This window comes from Thamnophis elegans, chromosome 14 (genome assembly GCF_009769535.1).
Source record: "Thamnophis elegans isolate rThaEle1 chromosome 14, rThaEle1.pri, whole genome shotgun sequence".
NCBI lineage: Eukaryota > Metazoa > Chordata > Lepidosauria > Squamata > Colubridae > Thamnophis > Thamnophis elegans.
In genome coordinates this window covers 46272626-46283746 of record NC_045554.1, presented here as the reverse complement: position 1 = coordinate 46283746, position 11121 = coordinate 46272626, and the positions used below count along the sequence as shown (strand labels likewise).

The 11121-nt window shown below is 43.1% G+C and overlaps 1 protein-coding gene across 1 annotated transcript; it reads left to right on the top strand.

Moving 5' to 3' along the window:
* Positions 1-2950: 2950 nt before the first annotated feature.
* On the top strand, positions 2951-9489 carry HSBP1 (heat shock factor binding protein 1). The gene is made up of 4 exons (XM_032231457.1): positions 2951-3130; positions 5112-5178; positions 6367-6486; positions 8743-9489. Exons 1-4 carry the CDS (start codon positions 3086-3088, stop codon positions 8751-8753), a joined length of 243 nt encoding a protein of 80 aa, XP_032087348.1. The 5' UTR covers positions 2951-3085; the 3' UTR covers positions 8754-9489.
* The last annotated feature ends 1632 nt before the right edge of the window (positions 9490-11121 follow it).

The window sequence follows — 11121 nt, the reverse complement described above, 5'->3', positions numbered from 1 at the left end:
ACATTATCCACAGGGCAAACCGGCTGTTTCCCAGTCTGTTACACACAGCCAATTAATTATTTTTGGCTTTAGCCAAATTATTTTTGGCTTTCCTCCAACCTCCTGCCCCAACCTATTTTATTTTTTCCCCCCTTTTCTCATTTTGAGGCTCTATATTGGCTGAAGACCCAAGTCCAGATTACTGGGAGCTGTTGATTTGTAATGATGTCCCGTTGGTTAATGTTCTCCCAACTATTTGATCTTTGTGTGAAAGTTTGCCCCTAACAAATCTGGTGTCATGGAGTTATGCTCCCTCTCTTCCTAACCATCAATCCACCAACACTGACAAGGCAAGCCGCTTGTATTGAAACAGACAGAAACCCCACTCTCTTCTAGCACTGATGATGTTCCCTAGTTGGGTTGTGAAACGTCTGCAAGGAAACAACCAAGCTCAGAGAGCACCAAGTCTCATTGTCCTCTTCTTCCTCCTCTCTCCTCCTCCCTTCTAGCATTGATGATGTTTGTCCTTTATCATCTTATGCAGAGGTCTAGCTGCTTGGGAGGTGATAATCTAACATCTGCGGAATGCAGTTCATGATCATTTTCTACCTGCAATTCTTAAAAAACAACACCCTTTTATAAAAAAAACCTTTGCTCCAATCTTGGTTTAGCACAGAGTAAATGACACTGTTTTCAGAACATGCTAAACTTAAGTTTAGAAAAGGACTGCCTTCACACTTTCTCAAAGTCATGTTTTTCTTGATCAGGATTTAGTGAATAAGCCACGATTAGCTTGGTTCACCCATGCTTGTGCAGAAATCAAGGCGATCAACATCGCAAACACCAAGCCAGATTTAAAGAGTCCACTGTTGCTTTGCAGAGTGAGGTGGTGGCATATAAATTTAACAAACAAGATAAAATGAAATAAAATTAGAACATTGCGACAAGCATTCGGCCCCACAGTGGAAAACATACGAGATTTGTCGCTGTCTCAGTCTGAATGGACTATTATTCCAGTGAGTTTTTTTTTTATGTGAGCTTGGACCATTCCCCAAATTTGAACAGGATGCAATGTTTGATCAATTGTTTCTCCTGTTTATTATTTCCAAAATGATGTCATGGAGAAAAGTGTGTACAATAAAGTCTTAAACAGGGAATGTTTTCTTTGGGAATAACACCAGCCAAAGGAAATGGAAGTAACCACATTTTACAAAAAGGAAACAAAAAGTTACCACGTTTTAAGAGTTTTCATTTTTAGTACACTAAATATTGATAAATAAAACCCATATAAGAAAAGTTCTTTTAGGGTCCGTAATTTTTAAAAGTGGGAAAGGTTGCAGAGAGAAAAAAAGTTTTAAGAAGCAAAGCATATATTCAGAGTAGTTTACAGTTTTATGCCAATCTCTGTGTAATCTTTTCCCCAAATTCTTCCACTGCAATTGTTTCTTTTTGTGTCCATGTTTTGTCCTCAAATATACAACGGAATGATGTGTTTAAACTTTGAGTGGTCTGTCTAATAAACATGGACTGCTTTCAAGCATCAAAGTTTGAAAGTTTATTAGCTCAGCTTTAAAGTGTCCCTTAGATTGGAAGTATTTTCATGCAGCTAGAACCATATTGTTTAATTTTTATCCTGCATTGTATATTTAGATGTACATTTTATTTTATACACACATGTGTATGTGTGTATGTGTATATAAAAATCTAATTTTATACATACACACAGAGATACCAAGAGTTGAATGCCCTTTTTTATATTTAAATTTTTTTGCTGATGAAAGAAATGTCCTTCTGGGTTCGGCTCCAAGTGGGGGAAAAGACACTGGAGACATGGAGGCTGCTTGGAAAGATGGTTTTTAATGGTGGACAGGACAGCATGCCTTGAGTCCTGAACAGAAAATGGGCATCACATGCTTCAGTGTTGGTGGAGAAGAAGGGCTAAGGGAGGGGCTTGCTAGGCTTTTTATAACCTGTTCAGTCCCACCTCTCTGTTCCCTGTTCCTGTGTATGAAATGTATTCTGATGGGTTGTCAGACTCCCATGGGGCCATGCAGGGGCAACTTTCTAGGCTGCGTTTTGAATCCAGGTTTGGTTGAGTTCTCAGATGCCATGTGGTCAGTTGGGTAAAGTTCCTTAATCCCATCTCCCTAGAGCTGCAGTGGAGAAGTCTTTATTATGTAAAGGGACTAGCTTGGCCTTCTTAATGGCCCATTGACGAAGTGGGGATGGGCAGGAAGCTACAGGCAGCTATTCTGTCTTTTAAAACATATTTCTTTCTTTTCACATCCAGATAAATATTCTGCCTTTTCAATATTTCCTAGGATATTTCATTTTTCTGGGAGAGGGCTGGGTGATAACTTCCTACATTGCTAAACTAGTTCAACGAGGCAATCTCTTTCATATATACAATTGCTGAATGTAGGGTTACAGTCTGGAAGGGAAAAGGCTGTGGACTACAATACCCATGATCCCCTTTTCTTTCCATGTTGACTGGGATTGATGGGAGCTGTAGTCCAAAATAAGTGCTTTGCTTGCAACTCTGGAACAACAGAGTAAAAAGAAAAATTCTCTCGGCAAAGCACTATGGTCATTGGAGTCCAACATCCCTCCCTTTGCAAGATTGATGGGAGGGAAATGCACTGTGCCCAAACGGAAACTGCATTTCCCAGAATGCTCCAACAACCGTCTAATCACGTGACAGCACTGCTGCCTGGACTAGTACTCCCAGTCGAACTACTGAAGGAACACTTCCGGTCACCGGCCAAGTGCAATAGAGACGCAAAGAGCTAGAGCGCCCACGCCGCTTTGGTTCAAGGCGGAACCCCTTGCTGGGATTACAATTCACATCATCCCCAGAGACACAGCGGGGTGCGGGGTTCAGGTCCTTAGGCCGCCGGGTCGGTGAAGAAAACCTAAAAGACCCGGAAGCATCCCCCGACTGGGGAAAACGCTTCATTTCCCAGAATGCAACTCTCGCGCCTCGTTCTCGCGAGAAGTCGGCGAGAGGTCGGCGGTTGGGCCGGTGTTCTCGGGGAGGAGGCCAGAAGCGCCTGGGAGTCGGGCCTGGACGGCTAACCGGGAGGCTACGCAGCCGCAGCGGAGCGACATGGCGGAGACGGACCCCAAGACCGTGCAGGACCTCACGGCCGTGGTGAGCGGCCTCGGCGGGGACGGAAAACCGGAGCCTGGGGGGGGGACTTGGGGGGGGGATGAGAGAGAGAAGGTATGAGTTGCCATGGAGACGGGAGAGGGCGGGGGCAACGTTGCTAGGGAACCGGGCGCGGCCGTTGGGGTCGCCCTGGATACGGCGGGAGGAGATGCGCTTCGGGGGCGGGCGGTGTCTGTTGCCGTGGAAACGGAGGAGGTGAGGCCCAAAAGAGCGTTTCCATTGAGCCAGCGGGGTTGCATTCACACGGCCAACTCGGGTTAAGAACTTCCCGGGTGGATGCGTGTTGTGAGAATGCGGCCCTGGCCTTTCTCCAAGGTTGTCCTGCGCCTGGGAGGGGGTCTTCCCACTTGCAAGGGAAGCCAATGGCACTGGGGACACTTAAACCCAGTTGAATTTTAGAACAGAATAGAAATTTAAGTTTAATTTCATTTTATTTTTCAAGCTTAATTTTTTTATAGGCCGCCCAATCCCGGAGGACTCCGGGCGGCTCACAGCGAGGAGAAATTAAGAATAGAATAGAATAAAGAGTAGAATAGAATAAAGAATAGAATAGAATAAAGAATAGAATAGAATAATAAAGAATAGAATAATAAAGAAAGAATAGAATAAAATAATAAAGAATAGAATAGAATAATAAAGAATAGAATAGAATAATAAAGAAAGAATAGAATAGATTAAGAGAAAGAATAGAATAGATTAAGAGAAAGAATAGAATAGAATAAAGAATAGAATAATAAAGAATAGAATAAAGATTAGAATAGAATAATAAAGAATAGAATAATAGAATAGAATAAAGAATAGAATAGAATAGAATAGGAAATAAGAATAGAATAAAGAATAGAATAGAATAAAGAATAGAATTAGAATAAAGAATAGAATAGAATATAGAATAGAATAAAGAATAGAATAGAATAAAGAGAATAGAATAGAATAAAGAGAATAGAATAGAATAAAGAGAATAGAATAGAATAAAGAATAGAATAGAATAAAGAATAGAATAGAATAAAGAATAGAATAGAATAAAGAGTAGAATAGAATAAAGAATAGAATAAAGAATAGAATCGAATAAAGAATAGAATAAAGAATAGAATAGAATAAAGAGTAGAATAGAATAAAATAGAATAAAGAATAGAATCGAATAAAGAAGAATAGAATAAAGAATAGAATAGAATAAAGAGTAGAATAGAATAAAGAATAGAATCGAATAAAGAATAAATCGAATAAAGAATAGAATAGAATAAAGAATAGAGAATAAAGAATAGAATAGAATAGAATAAAGAATAGAATAAAGAATAGAATAAAGAATAGAATCGAATAAAGAATAGAATCGAATAAAGAATAGAATAGAATAAAGAGTAAAATAGATAAAGAATAGAATAGAATAGAATAAAGAATAGAATAGAATAAAGAATAGAATAGAATTCTTTATTGGCCAAGTGTGATTGGACACACAAGGAATTTGTCTTTGGTGCAGATGCTCTCAGTGTGCATAAAAGACAAGATACATTTGTCACGAATCCTAAGTACAACACTTCATGATAGTCACAGGGTACAAATAAGCAATCGGGAAGCAATCAATATCAATATAAATCGTAAGGATACAAGTTACGGTCCTGCAGTCATAAGTGGGAGGAGATGGGGGCTAGGAACGATGAGAAGATTAATAGTAGTGCTGCCTTAGTGACAAAGGTTTGCAGTGTTGAGGGAATTATTTGTTAGCAGAGGGATGGCATTCGGGGAAAAACTGCCCTTGTGTCTACTTGTCTTGGTGTGCAGTGCCCTATAGCGTCGTTTTGAGGGTAGGAGTTGAAACAATTTTATGTCCAGGATTCCGAGGGTCTGTAGATATTTTCACAGTCCTCTTTTTGAGTCGTGCAGTGTGCAGGTCCTCAGTGGAAGGCAGGGGGTGTGTACCTTCTTGCTTAAAAACCAAATTCTTTTTTTCCCCTCCCCTCCAAACCAGGTGCAGACCCTCCTGCAACAAATGCAGGACAAGTTCCAGATCATGTCGGACCAAATCATTGGCAGGAATATCCTTTGAGCGTGGAAATAGAGGAAACCAAGACCGGGAAGGTTTTCACCACATGGTTTCCTTGGGCCAGACCCCCATATGTGAGGGAGACCCCCCCCCCCCCCCCCCCGGAAGCAAAGTCACACAGCCCCTGTGACAACTGCATTGGAATAATATCACGCTTGTGCCTCTGTTTCATTCTGCCTCTCTTTTAAAAAAGTCCTCTCCAGCGTTAAGGAGAGGAAGAGTGTCCCTCATGGCATTTTCCAAACGGGTGCAACTGTTGGACACTCCCTTTAAATAATGCACATAAACCTAAGAAGCTAGCTATATGTATGTACAGGTGCTCCTCGCTTAACAATGGTAAATCCATCACTGATCAGTGTGGTCATTGAAAGTGTGAGGTCGTAACCACACTGACTTTCAATGTCACTTCTGCTTGCGGTGGTTAAGCGGATCACTGTGTGTCTTGTGACTTCCTGCCGGCTTCCCCATTGATTTGCTGAAATGGCAGTCACATGGTTGGGGCCATGTGGTGGTGGGGAGAATGCGTGGCACGACAAAACCGCGCTCGACTAAGCCGCGCCCGATATTAACCGCGTCGCTGACGTCATCAACGGCGACAACAGCCAGCGCGGAGAAAGAAGGGCGCTTTAAATAGCGCTTTGAAAGCAAGCCGATTCAACTTAAGGTAAGGGTTAGCTTTAGGGTTAGGTTTAGGGTTAGGTTAAGGGTTAGGGTTAGGGTTAGGGTTAGGGTTAGGGTTAGGTTTAGGGTTAGGTTTAGGGTTAGGTTAAGGGTTAGGGTTAGGGTTAGGTTAAGGGTTAGGGTTAGGTTAAGGGTTAGGTTAAGGGTTAGGTTAAGGGTTAGGGTTAGGTTTAGGGTTAGGTTAAGGGTTAGGTTAAGGGTTAGGGTTAGGTTAAGGGTTAGGTTTAGGGTTAGGTTAAGGGTTAGGGTTAGGGTTAGGTTAAGGGTTAGGGTTAGGTTTAGGGGGGTTAGGTTTAGGTTTAGGGGTTAATTTTAGGTTTAGCGTTTACAGTGTGCTTCTGTCTCCGTGCTGTTGTCGCCCTGTTGATGACGTCAGCTACGCGGTTTAGTCGAACGCGGTTTTGTGGTGGAACCGGGAGAATGCCATGATCTAGGGACAAAAGTGGGGAGGTTCCCTTCATTTCTCTAGGTGTTTTTTCCCCCCTTAACTCGGGTTCACTTGACGACATGAGTTGCCGCATCGACGACCTGGAGAAGAACATCGCGGATCTCATGACCCAGGCCGGAGTGGAGGAACTGGAAGGAGGCGAAAACAAGGCGCCCCCCACCAAGACCTCAAGTGAGTTTGGCTCTGGAATGATTCGATGGTCCTGCAGGTTAAATGGGGTGGGAGGACCGAGATGGCTGCTGGATTGGAAGATCGCCTATCTCTTAAATTATTTTTCACGTACTTTAATAATTTGTAAGCTGCCAGATGTCACACTTGACAGATTAGCAGAGTTGGAAGAGACCTTGTAGGTCATCTAGTCCAACCCCCTCTGCCCCACCCAAGCAGGAGACCCCTGCCACATCTCTGGCACTCCAGTTTCTTCTTGAAAGCCTCCAGTGATGAAGCTCCCACAATTTGCAAAGGCAACTTCTGTTTCTTCTGTTGATTGTTCTCACTGTCAGAAAGTTCCTCCTTATTTCCAGGTTGAATCTCTCAGTTTACATCCATTATACCTTGTCTGGCCTTTGGGTGCTTTGGGAAAATAAGGTTGAATCCCTTCCTCTCTGGGGCAGCCCCTCAAATATTGGAAGACTGCTATCATGTCTCTCCTGGTCCTTCTCTTCACTGGACTAGCCATGCCAAGTACTTGCAACTGTTCATTGTCTGTTTTAGCCTCCAGTCCCCTGATCATCTTTGTTACTCTTCTCTGCACTCATTCTAATCTCAACCGCTTTTTTATAGTGCGGTGACCAAAACTGGATGTATTACTGTAGCGCACTCTACATGGGGCTGCCCTTGAAGAGTGTCCGAAGACTACAGCTGGTCCAGAATGCAGCTGCGCGAGCGATAATGGGTGTACCTAGGTACACCCACGTCACACCTATCCTCCGCGAGCTGCACTGGCTTCCCATCGGTCTCCGGACCCGCTTCAAGGTGCTAGTTGTTACTTTTAAAGCCCTACATGGTATTGGACCTGGCTACCTGAGAGACCGCCTCCTGCCATCTACCTCCCAACGACCAACAAGATCGCACAGGTTGGGCCTCCTCCGGGTGCCGTCGACCGGACAATGCCGGCTGGCGGCTCCCCCGGGGGAGGGCCTTCTCTGTAGCTGCACCGGCCTTGTGGAACGAGCTTCCTGCAGAGATCCGGACCCTCACCACCCTCCCGGCCTTCCCTAAAGCAACTAAGACCTGGCTGTTCCGGCAGGCCTGGGGCTGTTGAGTATCTCCAGCCCCACTTGATGGAATGGATGTTGCATTGTTTTAACTTTGTATTTTTTTTAAATATTTAAATGCTTTTATTTTTATTTGTTGTGAGCCGCCCAGAGTCCCTAGGGAGTGGCCGGCATACAAGTCCTATTAATAAATAATAAATAAATAAATACTCTTACTAAAGCTTTATAGAGGGGTATTAGGACCTCCCTTGATCTTGATTGTATCCCCCTGTTAATGCAATTTAGGATTGCAGTGGCTTTTTTGGCTGCCGCTGCGCACCTCGTAGGAAACATGATGGCACAGGAATTTAATAAATATATAGGTCCTCGGCCTGCATGTGATATAATACGGGTAGTCCTCAACTAACAGCTGTAAGTTACAACAGACCCTTCCTCCCTCCCTCCAAAAACTAATTCCAACCTGGTTGCAATGTTGCCCCCTCCCCCCCCCCCCATTGTCATATGACTGACTGCATTTTTGGTGCTCAACAACTGACCCTCATTTATGGCGATTTGTAACACCTTGCAATGGGTTCACTTAAGGACAATAGTGTTCACTTAACAACCATTGCAGAAAAGATCAATAAAAACACATCCGGTCAGGACATAAATTTACAAGCTATCACAATTACAACCATACTTGCCAGGCTCAATGACACTCTCAACTCAAGGGTTCTCTATTTGTTTCATTGGCTTCTAAGAGGAGGAAAAAGTAGAGAGTTTTGCAGACTTAAAAATGAAAATAAATTCATCTAGACGTAATGACTGGGCTTTTTAAATACCTGGAAGAGTTAGATGTCCCACTTACACTCGGCTCGCCACTGAGCCGAGGTGGCGCAGTGGTTAGGGTGCAGTACTGCAGGCCACTTCAGCTGACTGTTATCTGCAGTTCAGCGGTTCTAATCTCACCAGCTCAGGGTTGACTCAGCCTTCCATCCTTCCGAGGTGGGTGAAATGAGGATCCGGATTGTTGTTGGGGGCGATATGCTGACTCTGTAAACCGCTTAGAGAGGGCTGAAAGCCCTACGAAGCGGTATATAAGTCTAATTGCTATTGCTATTGCTATTACATGTTTTTAGGAGTGTACAGGATGCAACCTTTTAAAATTTCACTGCGGAATGTGACTAGCTTTTCTTCTGATTACTAATTGTTCTGCCTTTTCTCTCAACAGCCTGCCAATAATCTTCGAGGGTCACAGAAAAGAAACCTTTTTACAAGCCTACACTGGTTTCCAGACACCATTGTTTTTGTTTCCTTTTATTTTTCCAATAACTAGTGTGTAAAAGCATTTTTTCTACAGCGGTAGAACTTGTGTTCTTAATGTATCTTGTATAACTAGATTTGGAACAGTTTCTATTCTGACTTCTTGTGCGTTGTGACTTTCACACACTTTTTGGAATTGACACGTTCTATACTAATTTCAATTATTAAAACATAATTTGATAGCTTGAGGGGTCAGCTACAGTGCTAACGCTCTAAAAGTGGACTTTTGTGAGAATTTGGATGTAAAAAAACGTTCCTTTTCCTGGTCCTTTTTTATTTTTGTAATTCCTTTTACTTAGTGGGTCGAAAGTGTTGTGCTTTCTGTCAGCCTATTTTGTGCACAAGGATGAAAATGTGTTGTGAGTCATTTACAGATCTCTTGCTCTGTTAGTAATAAGTTAAACGTTGGAAACAATCCATTTTGGATACCTTGAGCTGTATCTCTCCTTCGTTTTCTATTATTGATTTGAGGAAGTTGATAATTGAAAAAAATTTGAACAGTAAATCATGTTAAAGTAAACTCTCAACAATATCGGCCTGCAAACGGGATTTTGTTATTGGGTGGGTATCGCTTAAGCAGGACCCCTGATAGTTCTAAGTATAGAGACCAATTCCTTGGATTTATAATAAAATGCACAATTTCTTTCAAAGATGACCAATAGACTTCTGTCCTTGGAGTCCACTTGGCTTTTACTTCTTGGTAGTTGCAAAATGGGTTCCACCACAAAACCGCGGTGGAATAAAGCGCGCTCGACGAAAGCGCGTATGTGACGTCGTCACAGCGCGATGAAAACATCGCGCTGTGAGTGGTAAATTTAAAATTAAAGCAAAAACCTTACCCTAACCCCCCCAAACCTAACCCTAAACCTAACCCTTAACCTAACGAAAAACCGAACCCTAACCCTGAACCTAACCCTAATCCAAACCCTAACGCTTAACGTAACCTTAACCCTAACCCTTAACCTAACCCTTAACCTAACCCTTAACCTAACCCTAAACCTAACCCTTAACCTAACCCTAAACCTAACCCTTAACCTAACCCCAAACCTAACCCTAAACCTAACCCTTAACCTAACCCTAAACCTAACCCTTAACCTAACGAAAAACCTAACCCTAACCCTGAACCTAACCCTAATCCTAACCCTAACGCTTAACGTAACCTTAACCCTAACCCTTAACCTAACCCTAACCCTTACCTTTACGTGAATTGGCTTGCTTTAATTTTATTTTAATTTTATTTTAATTTATTTTTAATTTTTTTCATCGCGCTGCTGCTGATGTCACGTACGCGCTTTCGTCGGGCGCGCTTTATTCCACCGCGGTTTTGACGGGTCACGGCAAAATGACTTCTTAGGCTCATCTAATATTGAAGCTATTCTAATGCCCAAAACGTGGCTTTATAAAACCACGGCTGAAAAATGCGCTTTTGGTGCTGCGGTGTCCAAATAAAACGTCCCTCCGAGCGCTTTGGAAATCGCTGCAGAGGAAATCCAGTGTTTTAATCCAGAGTTCGGATGGAATTGTGAGAAGTGTGTGCAGCAATTGAGCTCGATCCCGCTGGGGCTCCAAATCCTAAACCTCGGGAGCACGTATAGCTTGTTAGCTCAAGGTAAACATGGACAATTGTTGTAAACATGCTGACATTCTCAAGTTCCTCTGTTGCAGCCTTCTGACAGAAAAGTCTTGTGTAAGGGACCTTCTCCTAGGTGTGTTGGTTTCAGAAATAGGAGCATTAAAAAAAAATGAACGGTGGGTCCTTTGCTCCATTGTGTAGTTGTCACTGGGGAGGAAATAGACATTTTCCTTGATTTGGGACTCTTGTTCTCCCTTCCAAGTTTGGGTCTTTAGCTTTTCTATGCCCTCTGGTTGTGTGTGTGTGTGTGTGTTTGTTCCCTTGTACACTGGCAGTGGCTGAACAATAGGGTTTGTTGTATTTTGTGCTCGATCCCACAAAAAATACGGGAACTGTGTCCCTAAAGCAGTGGTTCCCAAACTTGGCAACTTTAAGACTTGTGGAGAGCAGAGCTGGCTGGAGAATTCTGGGAGTTGAAGTCCACAAGTCTTAAAGTTGCCAAGTTTGGGAAGCTGGCTGGAGAATTCTGGGAGTTGAAGTCCACAAGTCTTAAAGTTGCCAAGTTTGGGAACCACTGCCCTAAAGGATAGAATAGGCTTGTCAAACTCGATTTCATTGAGGGCCGCATCAGGGTTGTGTTTGACCTCGGAGGCCCGGAGTGGGTGTGGTCAGGGTGGGCATGGCCAACTCAACATCACTCGCCTCGGGGGCACC